Genomic DNA, 20814 nt, shown 5'->3' with positions numbered 1-20814 from the left:
CATGACTGTTTCTGTTTACAGTTAATTTTGTTAATTTCATCAGTAAATGAATCTTTCAAATGTTTTAGAATTTTTATAGCGTTTTTTTAAAAATCTGTTTCAACAGCATAAAAACACTTTCAATTTTTTACTTAATTGTCCTGCTGATTGTGTTGTTTTGAGCGTTAGATAAATTGCTCCCAAATGTAAATTCAGAGGACAGGAATTGTATTTAAAAATGGGACTTGTTATTTTTAGATTAACATTGTATTTTTTGCTCGTCACTGATGGGGAAAAAAAAAATATATTTGTCTTTTAGACAATTTATAATCGATGCAAACTTGCTGTTAACTCCAGCCCCGCAGAAAGTAATGGCTCTTACGTTACTCTTGCTCCAAGGTATGAGTTGCATGTTTTCTTTGTTAGAATTCTTAAAGAAGTATTTTATGGTTTTCTTTTTTTTTTTAAATGATAGGAGTGTACTGTGTTTTTAGGACTAATAAACAAATGTTATTTGTGTGATGTGATATTTGAAGATAGTAAGCATACAGGAGGGTGAGGGAAGAGAAGGTGAAGAAAAGCGCATCTGTTGGTAGGCATTTATTTGTAATAAAAATAGTTCTAGTTGATTACCGAAGTATTGCTATTTATTTTTTCATTTCATCATAATTTCTTCTATTTTCTTGTTAAAGAGATAGAAGGAAGCTTTTTGAACAACCTTGCTTATCTGTCAGGAGATGCCTTGGTGAATGCTTAGATTTTCAGATCTGAAGCCTTTAGGATTATGAAGGAAAGATAATTTTACATGTTATGAATGTAAAGATTAGTAGACTTGTCTTATATGCAAGCAACATATCTACTTACTTATTATAATGGCACATATAATAATTGGAGTTAGAATAGAATAGTTCAATTGGATATAGTTGTATCTTGGAATAGTTCAGATGATCCTCAAAGATTGAGTCCAACTCCAGACCACCTCAGGGCTAACCAGGAAAAAAAAGCATGTTACTGAGGGCGTTGTCCAGTTGCCTCTTGAGCACTGTCAGGCATGGGTCATCAGCCGCCTCACTAAGAAGCCTCTTTCAATGTTTGGCCACCCTCAAGGTAAATAACATTTTCCTAATGTCCAGTCTGAACGTCTCTGGCTAGAAATTTCGGAGTTAACTAAGTTGATTGTATACTACCAAAGTAACAATGGCCTGCTTGCTTTTTTCAGGCAGGAAGGAGATCATCCCTAAAGCATGGAGAATGCAGATGAATGTTGGCTCCTTCTGTGTGTGGCACTTTCACCTCCATTAGCTATTTCCACACCTTGTAGATACACACAGTGTAGGACCTGTAAGGTGTTTAGAACATTTAAAGTTTTGGTTATGTGTCATGTATTGCCAGGTTTGTTACTCCAAAGTGGAGACTACCTGGAAGTCGTGTATCAGTGGAAGAACTGTAAAATGCCAGATCTAGTGATGCAACTTTTAACCTTCTATTTAAGACTGCTCAGTGTGTGTTAATTAAACGTAGGTAAATACATGATTTGAAGACTATTAACAGCCTTTTAATTTACCTATAATTCCAGAGTGTGCTGATGGGTGTTGTACTATAGTATATGACTTATCAAATAGGAATACTAACCTAATTGCGTAGATACTGTTAGTGCAAATCAGCTCTTAAAACTTTGAAATGTTTTAGTCACACTGCCTGTCATACTATGGTAATTTGATAGTTCTGAAAATATTTAGGCTATGTACATAAAAACTCACAACACAGGCCTAACTAGTTTGACTTTGGAAAACATCAATTATTTCTCAATAGGTACTCCTATTAAATTGGTGATGTTACCCCTTCACTCACCAATATTTCATTACCCAGATAGGTGGGGGGGGGGTTTAAAAAAAAAAAAAAAAAAAAAAAGAATGTCTTAGTGTAGATGGCCACTTTGTCACTTGCTCTCTTCTTTCTAAAAGGCTCTGATGACTTTCTTAGGTTTCCTGAAGCAAGTGCTACCTGTCAGAAAAATATTGGTTCAACAAATTAGTTCATGGAAGTCTGCCTAAAGCCAACTGGGTTACAGAACAACTAGTATACTTTGTTACCACTAAATGGTATAGGTAGTATGTCTAGGTGATGGACTCCCTAGATATTCCTGAATAATCTCCTCCACTAGCTAAAGCTGAATGATCTTCTGTCTACAAAAATATTTTTTCTTTGCATGAAGTACTCCTTGCACAGAAAAAAAAAAAAAATGAGCCAGTAAATTGTTTATTAAAATTGTTTCATTTTCTCTAGTCTTTGAGCTGTTCTTTCTCTTAAAAAAAAAAAAAAAAAAAGCCATCCTGTCCAGGTATCTTATTTTTAATGGGGAGAATGCTAAATACTTTTTACATGGAAATACAGTTTATTCTTTACCGAGGTGGTTGATGATTACTTACTTAAATAGTAGTGTATTACTTTTTTGCTTTTTTCAAAGTCCTTCCTTGGTAGGGGAATTTATAGGAAAAAAAATCTATACTATTGACCTTACAACTAATAATAAGTTTTCTTATGTTGTTACAGCAAGCAAAGATGTTTCAAACCATGGAGTTATATTCCTGATGGAATTATGCCAATTTTCTGGCGTGTTGTGTACTGGACATCACAGTTTTTAACATGGTAAGTAAGACAAAGGAACGACAGTTGGACTGATAAATGTATAAATTATGTCTAACATCTGAACAGTATATGTAATACATATATATATATATATATAATATTATATATAATATATTGTTTGTTAGAGATGAAATTAACAACTATTTAGTTGAACATAGTGTAGTGTTTTTGGTGGCTTTTTTGGTGGTTCTTTTGGTGCTCCTCTTCAGGTCACAATTATTTACCCTTAGTTCACTTCTGTAATTGAAATTGACCAGTTTACACAAACATTTTCATGAGGAGATTGTGTGGAAAAGATTGTATTTTAGACTACAGGACATCAAAATAATGCTATGAATAAATTGCGCAATTTCTGAGTAATACTGTAAATTATTTGGTTTAATCGGTTCATACTATATAAAGCTATAGATACAGCTACAGCAAACAGATTGTGCTTTTGGTTTAGACTGATATATGGTCTGTGATCAGCCCATCCTCATATTATTTTTGTAGCTCAGTCAAGAAGATTGGTAGTGAGCTCTTGATTAACAGAGATTTTTTTTTATAGTAAAGCTAACCATATTGCTTTTATCCACTTTTTTTTTAATGTTTACCCTCAGACTGGTACAGCTAGGATAAAAACATATAGTTAGCTCATTTTGTTAGAAGCTTGAGAGTCTTTAACTTAAACACTCCTGTCTAAGTATCTTGCCACTGATAAGCTACTTTTTGGTATTGTTTGCTTTCTTCCTAGGATTCTGCTACCTTTCATGCAGTCCTATGCTAGGTCAGGAGGGTTCTCCATTACTGGAAAGATTAAAACTGCATTGATTGAGAATGCAATCTACTATGGCACTTACTTGCTGATTTTTGGAGCGTTTTTAATATATGTTGCTGTAAACCCAAAGTTCAATTTACAATGGTAAGAGTAATGTTGTAAGTACTTGCATGAGTTCTTTAAAAAAAAAAAAATAATAATAAATGTCCAGCGTAAACGTGTTCTGTGGATAAAATGTGTCTTTAAAACAAATAGCAAAAATCAGATCAACTAGGCAGAATTTTGTTAATTTTTTCAAATGGAAAGAGATAAGTTGACTTTGTAGGAATTTTCTCTTGTAGCTTTCTGTTTTTTTGTAGGGCAGGGGAATTGTTTTTGTATTTGCAGTGATGTTATTTTTTTCCCTCACTGAAAATGTATTTGTGTCTCTAGTGCTGAAACTTTTTCTCAGTGCTTTCAAAACATCTTTGACAGTATTTCCCATGTAATACTTGTGTCTACTGTAGATTCTACTTAAAGCTCAGAAGGTAATTTTAAGATAATTGATACTTAACACTGCTGATACTCTTCCATGCTAGACAGAGTAGTAAATGCTGTTGTGTACTGCCTAGTTGCTTTCAACGTCTGTTTCTGAAATACTAATCCTGGGTTCTGAGGCTGTTTCTTAGTTTCTTAGAGAGATTCCAATTATGGTATTTTGATCTCATTTTAATTACATTTGCTAAGTTCATGTCCTTTCCTAAAGGAACGTATTTTGAGAACAAATGCTTATGTCTCCCTCCAGAGAGGGTACACCTGAAAGAACATTTTGCTGCTTTCAGAAATGTGAGAGGTAGGGAAAAATGGCAGCTTTAAATGCAGCCAAGGCAGCAGACTGGGCCTAGACAAGAATTACAGATGATACTGAGTTTGTTCCTGTAAATTTGAAAGCCCTCTTGGAGCACAGATACTTCAAAGTTACTTTCTTGCAGGTGGGAAGTAGGTTGTAATTTGTTTTTTTTTCTGTTTGTTTTGAAGGAACCAACTTCAGACTATTGGGATAGCTGCTGCAAACACGTGGGGTCTCTTTCTTCTCGTGCTGCTTTTGGGCTATGGTTTGGTGGAAATTCCTCGTTCTCACTGGAATGGGGCTAAGAGGGGTTATCTTCTCATGAAGACCTATTTCAAAGCTGCCAAACTGATGACTGAAAAAGCAGATGCAGAGGAAAATTTAGAGGATGTTATGGAGGTAAGTAACTAGATTTTGCTGTGAAATAAGTGAAGGCTGCTGTTGTTCACCTCTTAATTTCCTGGTGTTACGTACTTCTTGGCAAGAAGCACAAGTAGCATGAAATTTGAAGTATCTGTAAATTAAGAAAATCATTGTAGTGTGCCACCTGATGACACTAGATGACACTTTGATAAAAATCAAAAGAGAAATAGAAGAACCTGTATCTCATGGCAACTTGATAGTCATAATTTGTTGTTGTTTTTTTTCTTTTACTGACCCTTTTGGAGTAATATTGGTGACTAATTAATAACATTCCAGAGTGATGCTTGAAAATCTAGTGTACAAATAATTTGCAGGAACGCTAGCAAAACATGTATGTCTTGCTTTTGTGCTCTGCTTCTAGTGTGTTTCTGCAATCTTGAAGAATTTTTAAGTTGAATTTGCAAGACTACAGTGTGTGTCTTTTGAGAACAGAATAGATAGATCACTGGTTCTTCAAAGAGTTTCTCTTGAGAGAGACATTATTATTATTGCTTGTGTGAGTGAGCAATAATCTCTTATGTAGTTCAAGAGCAGAATGGAAATCCAACCCATTGAATTGGTGTTGCTTGCTGTACTGCTGTAATACCATGGCTTAGAAGTAATGTTTCAGAAGACTTGTAGGGTAGGGTGGTAACTTATTTTGACCTGTCACCAAAGAAAATAATAGTAGAATCTTCACTCCTTCAATAACAGCATTTCAAAGACAAAATTTACTACAAAATTTACTAGAAAAAGAGCATCAAAAACTTTGCTTACCATGCTAGTAGCACTTGCTGTTTAGCACTGGACTGTTCTTTAATAGAATGAATGACAGGTTTTGAGATTGTCTTACCCAACGTATTATTATGCATTAACAATATAACGCATAAAATCTTGTTTCAAGAATTAAGATCTGGTAATATACTCTTTTTTTTTTCTTTCAATCTATAAACAATTGCACTATTCCTTTAGAATTCTTGGTCAGTATATTTTCTCTATTTTCTAACCTTCATAAGAACAGTGAAAAACTTGATAATAACAAAAATTCTTAAGAATTCCAGTGCTGACTCTGAGAACTTGATTGTAAATTATACATTGCTGCTATGGCAAAGAAATCACCAAGTCTTAGCTCTCACCCACTTAAGTTTAAGCTTTTGTTGTCTTCATTTGTCAGAGGAAGACATTACTAAAACTCTAGAAACCATAGTACCAGGGGACACTTAACAAAATTGTTTGGTTTTATTTACTTTTTTTATTTTGGTGCTGTACTTGACAGGGCTGAATGTTAGGATTGACCTTTACAGACATTCTTGCAGGATTTTGTTTGTTTTTCTGTATCGTACTATATAATGGCAATTTTTTTGCTCAGTAGATTCAGAGGGAATTCTGAGTTACTGAAACCCACCTGTTAGAACAGACTTTAAACATCAAAGAACTGTCTGCATCTACTTAGCCTTCCTTGTTGCACTAAACAAATGAAGTTCTTCTGTCTGCCTAACCGTCCTGTTGGATGTGATTTCCAAACTTTCACAATTACTTCTGTTGTCTAGACTCTACAACTTGTATCTTTTTTTAAAGTACAGTTTGTAATAATAAAAACACCGTCAAAAGATTGTCTCTGCATTGCTGATAGGATGAAAAATAAAACCTAGTTCTCACTAAGCCTGATAAACTGCTAGAATTGGTTCTAACAAATTATTTAGCTGTTTTATTACTCATAAATATCAAATAGTCTTAGAAGTCAGCTATGTAGAGATAAATGTGAGCAAGATAGAAGATAGTGTAAAAAGATACTCATTTAGCTACTTGAAGTAATAAAGTGAAACTAAACAAGGTAAGATGGAGACTCCTTTCCGTTATGGACAACTAAAACAGGAAGGTATGCTCCGTTTCAACATTCATGCATAGAAACCAATCCTCTACACAATTGCAGAGTAATACTTGGACACTGACAATGTGGTATGTTTTTTAAATACACAAGTTTATAAATACGCCTTCAGTTGTCTTTTTTTAGATGTCTAGTAATCATAGAATGGGTTGGGGTGGAAGGTACGTTAAAGATCATCTAATTCCAACCCCCCTGCCATGGGCAAGCTTTGCTGGTTAGAGGCTCTGATGGTTACTGTTTCCATTGGCAGGGATGGGGCTCTTACCTGACCCTGTAAAGTTATATCTAGTTAATGTATTGAAACAACTTTTTTTTCCCCCCTCAACAGGAAGTCCGTAAAGTAAGTGAGAGTATCAAGTATAATCACCCCTTGAGAAAATGCGTTGACACAATACTGAAAAAGGTAAGTAATAATAATAATAGTAAAAAAATAAAAAAAATTGCACATCTTTTGCAATAACTGTTCATGGAGGTGGGAGCACATCCTGCACCTACTGCTTGTTTTCTTTTCCATTTAACATAAAATATCTAATTGGCGTCTTGTGGCTTTCTGACCAGACTTGGAGTTGAAATTCTTTATAGAAGGATTTCTTAAGATGAATGTAATTATCTGATGTCTTTTGAGATACATAGTATATTAGAAACGAAAGTAGTAGCAGTTGATTACTTATAAAAACCTTCTTCTGAAGTATAATGAGGTATGTAGAAAATGCCATCTGTTTTTTGCTCTGTGCCTTATTCTGAATTCATTCAAACACAAATTCATTCAAAACACAGTGTGTTTTTGATAAACAGATATGGCACTTTGAATTATTTAAGAATATCATGCTGATCTTTCTTGAACAAGAAAATAAGGGGTTTTCTTCTACTTGTAGAAGATAGATTTTTTTTTTTTTTCCTTTTGATACTGGCATCTATATTTAGAGTGAGCTCTTCTGTTACACAAAACGCTTAAAACATCTTAAAAATAATTAACAGAAAACATTTCATTTTCCTGCATCTTTCAGTCAATTTTCTTTTTCTTACCAGTGTCCTAATGAGTACCAGGAAAGAATGGGTAGGAACATGGATGATTATGAAGATTTTGAAGAAAGGCAAAACAGTTATCCAAGTGAAAAAAGTTTGGTCAAACTTCACAAGCAGGTAATAATATATAATATGTATATATAATTAGATATTCTCTCATTAATAAATAACAGAATGCCCAATTTATGCTAATGTAATGAGAATAAATACAAATCAAGCTAAGATTTTCAAATTTTACCTGAATAGCTTTCTGTAGTGTTTTTTGGGATGCTACTTAACTTTTCTCAGCAAAAGAAAATATAAATTTTAATATCCCAAATGATCCAGATCTGTTTTCTGGATATGTGGAAACTGTTCTTGTCACTAGACAACTTGAAAATATTTTAATTGGCTGTGATGATTTGATGATTTTTGTTGGCCTTGTAACGACTGATTGACAGTGAATTCTTAAAAAGTAACTAGTGAAAGAGTGGCATTCACCGAGACTCAAAAATAAAGTGGTATTTTGGAAAAAGGAGGCTATTAATGCTACACATCAATTGTGATAAAAGAAGAGCAAAACCCAGAAGTCGTGTAGTTCTCTTAGGACTTTTCTATTAAGATAGTTAACTGTCTGCTTTTTGTGAGCGTACAGAATTAATCTTTGCAGTTCTGTAATGTAGAATTTTTAACAGATTTTTGCAAGGCTTTTCTCTCATTTTTTGAAATGAGTATGTTATAACCATAATTTCTTGGAATTTATGATAGGTAATTTATTCAGTACAGAGGCATCGTCGTACGCAGGTCCAGTGGCAAATTCTTTTAGAACAAGCCTTTTACTTAGAAGATGTGGCAAAAAATGAAAACTAGTGCAACTCGACAATTTGTTCATACGTTTCAGTCCCAGGAACCAGAGAATAAGATTGTTCAGTATTTCTACACACCAACCGTTGGTAAGTGCTGTTATGCAGATTTGAACATGTAAACCAATTACAGTTTTATATCTACAGTTAAATTTACTGGATTAATTGGTAATGTTCTGTGAGAAGAACAGATTGTTTTATATGAAAATGTTCAGTTACAGTAGAAGGAAGCAAATGTGCATTTTGATGCATTTATTTAATAGAATAGCCATCAGGTATTAATTTTTGCACGTGGCCATAAACTTTTTACAAGCTAATAGCTGTAGCCTGTTGCAATAGTCATTGAAAACTTTTGAATCTTTAAAAGAAAGAAAAATAAAAACTTCAAATTAATAGATCGTGGCTACCTTCTATATTTGTAGGATATTGTTGGGGTGTAAGCTCTTGTAGATTGAAGAGAAAAGGACTCTTCGTCTGTCATGAATTGAACATTAGGAGATGTGGTTGCAGGTGTATCTTTTTAGAAAGTGTCTTCTCATCATGTATTAACTTCCAATTTGTTGTGTAATAGCAGTGAGTTATTGGTGGGGTAGGACAACTTAATTTTACAGCCTAAGCTTTGTTTATGGTAGCGTAACAGATGTACAACAAATAAAAAGTGGGTCACCCATAATATTTGGACTGAAAGTGAGGAGTCTTGTTCTGCTGCCCTTAATCATTTTTGCAAAATTTACCCCCAAAATCCCAATGTTTTCCACAATTGTGCATACAATTCCTTAGGGGTGAGCCAAATCCCTAGGCATCAGAAAAGTTATGAATTGGAATTTGTGGAGTCACACATTCAAGCCTTGATTTTAAGGGTGTGCATGCAAGAAGTTTATAACAATGTTTTGAGAGAGTTCTGTTTCTGATTGTGTTAACCCGTTAGGGATGTATGTGTATTTGTTTTTCAGAGTGGTACTGGGAATGTCTTCTACGGCCATGGTTTTACAGGGTTCTTGCAGTCGTTTTGGCCATGTTCTCTGTAATCGTCGTGTGGTCAGAGTGCACATTTTTCAGCACAAATCCGGTTTTATCGCTATTTGCAGTTTTCATACAGCTGGCAGAAAAGACATATAATTATATATACATAGAGGTAAGTTTGATCACTCAACAAAAACCTTTATAGGTAGAGTGTTATTACAATAGTGGTAGACCAAACTGATCTAAAAATAAGTCTCTGTAAATAATGTCAGCTTTCAGAAGCTCTGTAAAACACAAAATACGAAATTTTGTTTTTGTGGAGGAGGTCTGCCTCTTGCCACTTGTTATATTTGTCTATTACAGGGTGAAGTAGTAGCCCCATTGTCATGAATACCAGGTGTAGAATAATATGTGCAACATTAGCTTGGAACTTAGATATTTGACTTTGCATCTGATTGACCGTGTGTGGCCCTTCTCCTAAATTGGAATGTGCAGCCAACCACAAATCCAGTTCTGGGAGATGTGGCTAGCGTATGAGTGCACAAATGTATCAGGAAAGGAGATGAGATTAAATATTTCAATATACTAATAAAATAGGTTGAACTTAATGAACTTAAAATACCTGTTTTTAATACTATTTATGGGAAGAAAATGCCAAATCAGTCATAGTAATTATAAATCACTTATATTAATGCCAGTTACATAATAGAAAGTAGTAGAACAAATGTTTCTAACATCAATTGTGTTATACTTACATGAAGCGTGGAATGTTTCAAGTATCATTCAAAATTTAAACTAGAAAAAAAAACCTCCTGAAACTCATCTCAGAGTTGGTGTTACTGTCCTATCTCAAAATGAAAAATTACACTGCAGTCAACCTGTTGCATACTCAGACTATGTGCTAACACATCGGTAGAGTTCTTGTGGTTTTAACCTGGCCAGCAGCTAAACACCACACAGCTGTTTGCACATTCCTGGCCAGCAGTGGGGTGGGGGAGAAAATTGAAATGGAAGATTCAAGAACTTGTGGTTTGAGATTAGAACGGTTTAATTAAAAACAAGCAAACAACAACAAAACATGACAAACAGAAAAAACAAGTGAAACAAGTGATGCACAACGCAATTGCTTGCCACCTACTGGCTGTTCTCCAGCCAGTCCCCAAACAGTGTCGGCTCTCCTGGCCAACTCCCCCATTTTTATTGCTAAGCGTGATGCCATATGGTTTGGGATATCCCTTTGGCCAGTTTGGGACAGCTGTGCTGGTTGTATCTCCCCTCAGCTTCTTGTGCACCCCCAGCCTTCTTGCGGCAGTGCTGCCCGAGAACCTGAAAAGTTCTTGAATTAGTGTAAGCACTGCTCTGCAACAACTAAAACGTTAGTGTGTTATCAATATTGTTCTTATTCTAAATCCAAAGCACAGCATCATACCAGCTACTAGGAAGAAAATTAATTTTATCCTATCTGAAACCAGGACAGTTCTACATTCAAATTTCACTTTTCTTTTCCAGATGGCCTGTTTTCTTACCATCTTTTTCCTAAGTATTTGTGTTTATTCGACTGTCTTCAGGATCCGTGTATTTAACTATTACTACTTAGCTTCACATCATCAGACAGATGCATACAGTCTCCTTTTCAGTGGCATGTGAGTATGTGACACACAGTTTGCAGATTTTCTGCTGAGTAGTCAATTGAAAGTATCAGTTAAACTCTTACTTATATTCTTTCATTTCTAATCATATGGGTCTAAAACCTACTGAGCTGTTCATCATTATTCTGTGGTAATAGAATCACAGAATGGTTTAGATTGGAAGGGGCCTTAAAAATCATCTAGTTCCAAGTCCCTTGCCGTGGGCAGGGATGCCTTCCACTTGACCAGGTTGCCCAAAGCCCCATCCAACCTGGCCTTGAAGGCCATACATCTTGTTACGATTTCTTAATATCTTTAATGCAAGAGATTGATTTAAATGCTGTTATGTCTTACATTTGTGCAGGTTATTTTGCCGTCTTACTCCACCGTTATGCTTGAACTTTTTGGGCTTGACCCATATGGATGCAACAATATCTCACAGAGACACTCAGCCAACTGCTTACACATCAGTAAGTACAGAAAATATGGTATTGAGGCTTCGTATGGTTCAGAGAATAGGAAAAATAGTTTGTAATACTTTTTGTAGTGAGATTCAAATATTCATTTATTTTTTCACTAATATTAGACAGTAACAGAGCAAGAGTTTGGTAATGACTGCTAGCTACACAGGAGTTGTTGACAACTCTGCTCTTTTGTTTTGGTCTCTGTCTTAAAGTACAGTATTATGCTGGAGAGCGCAAGCTGTTCTACCCTTCCTGACAGCTTTAGTAGGTTCCACTGGCTTTAGCATAATTTTTCCATCTTTTGGAAAATTAATTAATACCAAATCTAACTGGCCGCTGAAAAATACTGAGTTTGATTTTACTGAGCAATTGATTTCTGGCAGCAAGTTGCATCTACCTTTGTCATTAGCAAGTAGTGTCCTAATGTAGTCCTTCTATACCAGATGAAAATATCCACGAATTTCGAACTGATTCTGGATTAGGTGAGATAAAAAGAACTAGCATCTTAAACATTTTTAAATGTTTTTTTTCTGGACATTCTGGGTCAATTGTCTGAATCAGATCTGTGATAATACTTAGCATGTATTGTAGACTGAAAACACCCAGAAAGATTGTGCTATCTACTTGTATGTACAAGTATATCATTAGAGCTTGCTCTTGTGGATTTGTTTTCTAGATAATGGGATCAATGAGAGTGCTGTCCTTCATTGCGGATGGATTCTATATATATTATCCAATGCTTGTTGTCATTCTCTGTATTGCAACCTACTTTAGGTAAGTAATTTGTGAGACTCATCCTCCACTTTTTTTATATTAGTAAATTCAATTTCAGCAATTAAGAAGAGATTCACATCTTTTCCAGCAGTAAACCTGGAACGTATTAATGGATCTGTGACATATTAATAAAAATGCAAAAGATAAATAAATAGCGATCAATTGTTTTATGTGAAATGTATACATTTTAAGAATATCCTTTCTTAAACCATTTGTTTTTACATTTAACTTAATTTCATTTCCCATTAAACACTCATTAATCAGATTGTGGGGTCCATTCTGTTCAACTTTCGGAGCCCACAAAAAATTAGGTTATGCTATTTGAAATTAAAATTATGGTGAGGAAGCTATGTTTTCAGCAAGATTTTCCAATAAACCAAGAAGCATTAGTAGAAACTCTTTATCTAATGAACTTTCTAACAGACTAATAACACATATCTGCTCAGTTACCGGACTAGCTTGAAAGCATAGTGTAATAAATCATTAAATCTTGCTTGCCTAAGCCACAAATTGCGGGAGTCTGGACGGGTAATTACAGAAAGTCATATGCTTGTTTGGTCCTTAAATTGGTTTCAAAATGTCTGCTGCTGACCACTGTAAGAGATGAGATACCTTTTTGTCTGACCCAGGTTGCCTATGTTTATGTTTATTTTCACTTCTTCAGTCTTGCATTGCTTTTCAGTCAGAAGCTACGTATGTGGTTAGGGTCATCTGGAATGTAGTTTGCCTTTAATGTCCTTCAGTAGCCTATGTACATTCACATATAATAAGGCAACAAGAATACAGTCCTAGCTTCTCCATGCCGATCTTCAGGTTAGGCTGGGGGGAAAGAATCCCCAAAAGAAATGAGAAAGGACAGGAAAATGCTGTGTGTGACCTGTCCATGATGATCCTGGGTCTTCACTGTTACAGTGTAATAGAATAAAAGAAAGTAGAATAAGTTGATTTGCATAAACTCTAATGCTCTCTAAGAAATTCACATACATGTGGAACTGAATGTTTAATTAAAATCTATCAAATAAGGCTGTCTCCCTTATTTAATCTAGCTGTCTTAATGCTGAGATAGTACAGGAGAAATCTTCTTGTAAGTATACAATGAAGCGATTTTTGAACATGATGTTGATGTTAAAGTTTGGAGAGAAGAAAAAAACAAAAAACATGGATACTCTGGTGGGAAGTTGAAAATGTTTCTGGATACAGTTCCTGAACTAGTTTAACCCTAGACAAAAGATGGACCAAGCTTACTCTGGCACCTGATGGGTATCCAAAATGATGGCCTTCAGCTGAAGAGAATGCCAGGCATTTCTTCTGAGTAACAACTGCAATGAAAGTGGATTGCTTTTTATTGCTGTTTAAAAAGAAAAAATCAACACACAATAACAAAAAAAAAAACACACAGAAATCATAATGTGCGTAACATTGATAACATTGATAAATTTTCCTCTGGCAGAGGAGAGTCAGTTGGATATGATAAGCATAAATTCTATTATGTCTGAGAAGGTTTCACTTAATTGCCTTAAATCATTTGCATTACCCTCAGACCATAAGCATTTTTATCTCACTACTTGCATAGGAATATTCCATTACTTTCAATTACATTTAGGAACCAGTCACTGTTTTGAATTTTCTAATCTCTGAGGTAAACAACATTGAAGAGAAAAAAAAAGATTTTTTCTTTGAATTGTCCAGAAACTTCTGAATAATGTTTTACATTTTGCAGTATCCAAACTACTCACTGTGATTGAACAAAGGAAATTTCTACTGTGAATTAACAAAGGAAATTTCTTATTCTTTCGCTTTTACCAGTTTAGGAACTCGTTGTTTGAATCTTTTGGGATTTCAGCAGTTCATGGGGGACAGTGAAATGACCTCCGATTTGATTGATGAAGGAAAGGAGCTAATCAGAAGAGGTACGTTAGATTCTCTATCCTGTTCTTTGTAGAAAGTATATTACATGTTTCCATGTCTGAAATGTTGGGGAAGAAAAAAAGTATATAGCTTTTCAGTGTTATGAATGGTACTGAGGCAACCTACTTACTGCACACAACGCAACAGATTCACAAGACAGGTTGCTGTGTAAACACTGTTGGACTTCATTGACATCTGAAGTAAAATATCAGCTTTATTTGTACAGTGTCTATAATTTTACAATTCAGTTAGGTGGTGTTCCTTTGAAGTCATTAGTGATCTAATAATACCTGAGCAGGTGCAGAGATCCTGTTTAATCTGTCATAAAGGATAGTTACCACTTAAATTGTCTTCATCGTAAACAAACTCATTTCAGTCTTTGTGTCTGACCTGTCCAAATTCCATCGTTTCCTTTAGGATTTTTTTTGCCTGAAATCTGAAATATTTCTGTTAACTATTGTGTTTTATCACAGTAAGCATGTTCTGGAGAGTTGTAGTTATCAGCTGTTTTGGAGAGCCCTTTGTTTTTTTTGTTAATTTTTTTATTGAAAGAGTTCTTGTTTAAAGCTGGTTGTGGTCCTGAGTAAAGTTTCAGAAACTAAAATCTGTGGATAAAATGTTATATTATGCAATACTTTTACTTCTCCTTTCATACTTTATTAGAAACAAAACTAGATTGATGAACTTAGAGATTTTTTTTTGTAATCAGGAAGGGTGTCACTTACTCCCCTCAACAACAGATTACTCTTTCTTTGGCATTGTAATGTTACACTTCCAACTGAATAGCAGATAATGACACAAACTATATCGGTCATGCTTTAGGCTTCCTAGAACTTCAAAAAGGTTTTGATGTAATAACACTCAAGTTTCTTCTTACTGTTCTTCTTAATGTTATACTTTTTCCAGTCATTTCTTCAAGTTTATTCTTACTTTGCCAACTGGTATCCAAATGTTACGTCTTGACAGAAGATATCAATATGATGAATTGATTTTAATGGGAAACTCCGTAACGATAGACAAGCAGCTTTGTCTTTGGCTGTATTTAATTGTATGAGTCATGTGCTCAATAAGAGCCCTCATAGTTAAAGCTGGGTTTTCATTCCCTTTGTTTAAGAAAAGTCTGTTGAATAACTTTTTTTGGTACATAGCTGGACTTTTTTTTTTTTTTAGAGAAAAGAAAACGACAAAGACAGGAAGAAGGTGAAAACAGAAGAAGGGTATGAGCATATTTTCTCTAATCATAATTTTAGTATAGTACAATATATGCTAGGATTTGCCATTGCTATTTAATTCATCCTGAACTATTTGACAAAAAAGTATATATCCTCCAATAACTGTTGGAATCAGTTTAATCTTGCAGAATAGTCATGGCTGGGGGAAGAAGATAATGTACATGATCATTTTAAAAGATGAGAGGTTGATTGTGGTCATGCTACTTGGACACTCTTGTTACTCAGTGTGCTATTAGAAAGACCTATGCCTATTGGTGTAACAAATGTATTTCCTTTTAAGAAGGGTCCCAATCTGTAGTTTTCAAAATAATCTTGAATGGCTTGCTCTCAGTCCCTTCTGTTGATACTGCTCTGCTTGAAATAACTGTAGAGTTGCAGTGTTGGAATATTCACTTAAAATGGGTATTGTGCGCTCTCCTAAACTTGCCTGTTGTTTTGTTTGCTCATTAGTTATAATTGGCACAGGTTAATTTTTTTTTTCAGAGAAGGGAATTATATTAAGACAGAATAAGTGCTGTTGCCACTGAGTAACAAACAAAATATTTGATTCAAGTCTTTTCCAGTGCTTATTGAGTTGAAAGATTGTAAAACCATATAATGGCTTGGGTTGGAAGGGATCTTTAAAGATTATCTAGTTCAATCCCTGTACTACAGGGAGGGATGCCACCCACTAGAAGATATGGTTGCCCAGGGCCCTGTCCAACCTGGCCTTGAACACCTCCAGGGATGGGGCATGCACAGCGTCTCTGGGCAACCTGTTCAGTGCCTCACCACCCTCTGAGGAAAGAATTTCCTCCTAACATCTAATCTAAATCTCCCTTCTTTTGGTTTAAAATCATTTCCTCTTGTACTACCATTATCTGCCTGAGTAAATAGTTTCTCTCCATCTTTTTTATTAGCCCCTGTTAAGTACTGAAAGGCTACAATAAGGTCTCCCTGAGCGTTCTCTTCTTCAGGCTGAACATCTCCAGCTCCCAGACTTCCTTCCTAGAAGAGGTACTCCAGCCATCTGGTCATCTTTGTAGTCCTCCTCTGGATGTGCTCTAACAGATCCACATCTTTCTTGTGCTGGGGGTCCCAGACCTGGGTGCAAGTGGGACCTCACAAGGGCAGAGTAGAAGGGGACAAACACCTCCCTCAACCTGCTGGCCGCGCCTGTTTTTGTGCAGCCCTGTTGGCCTTCTGGGCTGCAAGCACACACTGCTGGCTCATGTCAAGCTTCTTGTCCAACCCCGAAGTCTTTCCTGGAAGGACTGCTCTCAATGGGTTCTTCTCCCAGTCTGTGCTCATGTCTGGGATTGCCCCAACCCAGGTGCAGCACCTTGCACTTGGACTTGTTGAACCTCATTAGGTTCACATGGGCCCACTTCTCAAGCTTGTTCAGCTCCCTCTGGATGGCTTCCCTTCCTTCTGTTGTATCAACTGCACCACTCAGCTTGGTGTCATCTGCAAACTTGCTGAGTGTGCACTTGATTCCACTGTCTGTCATTGATAAAGACATTAAACAGCCCCGGTCCCAAGACAGACCCCTGAGGGACACCACTTGTCACTGGTCTTCACCTGAACATAGAGCCATTGACCACCACTCTCTGGGCGTGGCCATCAAGCCAATTCCTTATTCACTGGATGGTCCACCCTTCAAATCCATCTCTCTCCAATTTGGAGATCAGGAAGTTGTATGCGACCATGTCAAAGGCCTTACAGAAGTCCAGGTAGATGACATTGGTCGGTCTTCCTTGTTGACTGATGCAGTTACTCCATCACAGAAAGCCACCAGATTGATCAGGCATAATTTGCCCTTTGTGAAGCCATGATAGCTGTCTTGGATCACCTCCTTGTCCTGCATGTGCCTTGGCATTGCTTCCAGGAGGATCTTCCCAGGCACAGAGATGAGGCTTACCAGCCTGTAGTTCCACGGGTCCTCCTTTCTACCCTTTTTAAAAATGGGAGTGATGTTTCCCTTTTTCCATTCACCAGGGACTTCACCTGACTGTCATGAATTTTCAGATATGATGGAGAGAGGCTTGGCAACTCCATCAGCCATTTTCCTCAGGACCCTGGGATCCGTGCCATCAGGCCCTATAGACTTGTACCTGTTCAGTTTCATCAGGTGGTCTTGAGGCTGCTTTTCACTTGCAGTAGGAGGGACTTTGCTCTCCCAGCCCTTGCCTAGACATTCAGGGGCTTGAGAGAGACATGGGAAGTCTGACTAGCAGTGAAGGCTGAGGCGAAGAAGTTGTTGAGTACCTCAGCCTTCCTCACATCTGTTGTTACCAGAATATAATTCAGGCAGCTTCAGTTAAGCAGCTTCAGTTAACTGTAGCTTTAGTAATTATAGCATTTGGAATTTCATACAGACAGTCACAATCAGAGAGAAATCCAGAGCATGCATGTGAAAAATGAAATGACTAAAGGGGAAAATATTATTTACAGAAAGGCAAGATAATTCTGGGACTAAAACCTCTGGGTTCTTCAGGCTTGGGGAAACTTGCCTTCAATTTTTGATAACAGCCAGTACTGCAAAGACCTTTCTTCTGATGATCCCCTCAGCACCCCACATCCCATAATTTAGGACTTGCCCTTTATACAAAGTGATGTAGTAGTAAATGCATGATGTATTTAGTATACACTGAAATGATCTGACATAAAGCAACAATTTTAGTTTCAACTACAAGCTCAATTTCAGATATTACCTGTTTCTTGAGTTTGCATTAAATACTGTAGCACATCCATTCTTGAAACTTTTGGGGCTTTTGAGAGTATTACTTTTTACTGGATTATGATTAAATGTTTGATCTACAACTTTGAACTATAAGATTTGATTGTGTAAATCAGTACAGTAACTTTTGAGTATACCAGGGATCCATATATGAATCTGAAATACATCAAAGTTAGTGGAGCAATTGGGAAAACTTCTATTGATACATGAAGTTCTCTCCTAAAAAGAGCAGGTGATATTTTTTTTCTAGTACTTCATACTACTCCATATTTAAAAGATTAAATGCTAAAATGTTAGATGATGGAATGGAAGAAAAAGAATAAGCTTAGTAAAAATAACCTTTCAACTTTTTTTTGTCTGTGTATTTTACAAATCTACCACTAGATGGAAGGAGAAACGAGAAAACAGGAATGTTTGTCTTCTCACCGTAACTTAGAGCATTTGAAGAACTTTGTAGATTTAATATGTAGCTTGTTTCCTCTGAGACATTCTCTTCTAAAGAACATTTATTGAAACTGTTTTGTGAAGGGACTTACCTTGAGTTTAAAACAAAACAGGAGTTCTTGCTGTATAAAGATATCAAACATTAACTCTTTTTGAAGTATTACTTTCATAGTATGTTGTAATTGACCAATTAGCTTTAAATTGTGGAATATCTCTTGATGCTAGGTATGCTGTAGTTGCGTTACTCTTTCCTCACAGCTAATGTTTTTCTTTTTTGTATTTTTCTAGGAATGGAAAGAGCGGTATGGAAATAGAGAGGATTCTACCAGAAACAGGGTTGTCCACACAGAACAAAAAGAATCCAGTTTCTCAGAGACCAATACCAATAGACGTAAGTTTTGTGCGTTTTTTTTTCTGTTGTTCTGAGTGTGTGCATTTTTGTTTGTTTTTAGGTTTTTAATATCTTGTCTGCACAATTACTGGCTGTGTAAGAAAGACTAAATAGTTTCCTTTTGTTTTAGATGATGTGCTGATACATTTCCTTCCGTGGCATAGTGCTGTCTTGTCCGTTAAAGACACCTGAAAAGAGTTCTGTGTTTCTTCCTGTCTTTTGACCAGTTGAGGTTGGAGATTCTGGGTGGTCTCAGTTACATGGTTTTCTTACGAGACATACATTGATTGCAGTCAGCATTGCAGTTTGTAGCAAAAATACTTTATTTAGGACATGTCTTGAAGTTGGAAGATTTAAATCTTTACATTTACCTTTTCTAGTTGCAAATGAATTCATTCAGACTGGAATAACCAGATGAATGACCAACAAACGTAAAGGCAACAACATACATGAGTACATGCATGTTCATTTAATAACACATGTTAAACTATTGATGGTTTAGATTCTTATATGTGCAGTATTATTTTTCTTGTTGAAGAATAATAATGTTGAGAGAAAAATCTTTGAAAACAAACGAACTTTCATTGTGTGCTTTAAGCTTCCAAAAAGTTGACTTGGCCTTGTGTCATTATTTGTATTAATGTTTTTAATTATATTTTATGTGCTCTTGTAAGCTAACAACAGGTGAGAAATGTAACTGAACAACTAAGTATGACAGGTTGAATTAAGCAAAGCTGATAAAAGTTTACTAAATAAAAGGGAAAAGATTTAAGGCAAGAGCTTTCTTACATTTTTTTTAAAAAGGTAAGAGAAAGTGGGAGGTGGGGAAGCTTTGAACATACTTTAGAGACAGCTGGTAGATTTTTTTCCCCACACACATTACAACAGTTGGAAACCCAAGTTTTCAGTGGTAGACAAACTGAAATTATTTTAAATTATATTTTAATATTAACCATATGATTGTGCAGCATTCTAATACCAAAACAAACTGTATGCACTGGCCTAGTGAAGGTGGCAGTGAATTGCAAAACTGGTTATTTCACTAATTTGTTTAATTTCACTAATTTGTTTGTTTTGATATGGATAAATCCACAGAAAAAGAACAGAAAAAACTCCAGGTAAATTTTATACATATCTCTCTCTCAGCTAGTTCAGTTAAAAGTGGAAAGTAGGAAGAAGAATGGATGCTTTATTTATTTACTTCTAAGTAATATTTGCTTATAACTTTTTTCATTTTCTTTTCATTCTTTGCAAACTAGATCTCATCCTAGTTGAGGAGAAAATGAAAAGTTGTAGTGACATAGCTCTGGAAATTGAAAATAAAATCCAAATAACCTACAAATTTGAGCACGTAGCCAGATTTGGTTTAATACTGAATTTACTCTAGGTAATCACTCTTACGCTTTATCTGAGATACTAGCAAATTATTACACTGTTTTTTATTGTTTTTTTTTTAAGTTTGATGTTTCCACACACTCTAAGGTGTACATAGACCAAACAAGTGTCTTTCCTTTCTTTTACCTATTCAGCACTGTCAAAGTACACCCGATCAAATGGTAGGACTGAGAGAGATAGAATAGAACTTCTCCAGGATGCAGAACCTTTGGATTTTAATGCAGACTCAATTAGTGATGACCCTCTTGAATCAGACTCTGGAAGGTGAGGAATCTCTGTTTTATTTAGAATTAAAAATTAAAAGATATTAGCTCATATCTCCTGATCTGTAAAAGCTATATTGGATGATTTTGTAATAATAGCTTTGTAAACAATATTTGAGACTCACTAGCTCTTTTCTTTTTCTTCCTTCTCCACGAAGTTATGAAAAATGTTTTAAAACCAGTCCAAAGATGAAGGCTTTTTCATTTTTATTTTTTTTAGAAATGTTTGAGTTGAACATAAATTTGTATGTTGGTGTAATG

At 35.6% G+C, this 20814-nt stretch overlaps 1 protein-coding gene across 1 annotated transcript in view; it reads left to right on the top strand.

Moving 5' to 3' along the window:
- LMBRD2 (LMBR1 domain containing 2) overlaps positions 1-20814 on the top strand; it is a 35809-nt gene that overhangs the window by 8236 nt on the left and 6759 nt on the right. Inside the window, 16 exon segments of the mRNA XM_040542219.1 lie at positions 299-378; positions 2533-2628; positions 3362-3529; positions 4403-4613; positions 6833-6907; positions 7534-7647; positions 8278-8373; positions 8375-8462; positions 9326-9507; positions 10845-10978; positions 11328-11433; positions 12104-12201; positions 14008-14111; positions 15280-15326; positions 18793-18895; positions 20425-20554. Coding sequence (XP_040398153.1) covers positions 299-378; positions 2533-2628; positions 3362-3529; positions 4403-4613; positions 6833-6907; positions 7534-7647; positions 8278-8373; positions 8375-8462; positions 9326-9507; positions 10845-10978; positions 11328-11433; positions 12104-12201; positions 14008-14111; positions 15280-15326; positions 18793-18895; positions 20425-20554 — 1832 coding nt within the window.

This window comes from Cygnus olor, chromosome Z (genome assembly GCF_009769625.2).
Source record: "Cygnus olor isolate bCygOlo1 chromosome Z, bCygOlo1.pri.v2, whole genome shotgun sequence".
NCBI lineage: Eukaryota > Metazoa > Chordata > Aves > Anseriformes > Anatidae > Cygnus > Cygnus olor.
The sequence above is the reverse complement of the archived record's forward strand: the minus strand, read 5'-3'. Positions and strand labels throughout refer to the sequence as shown.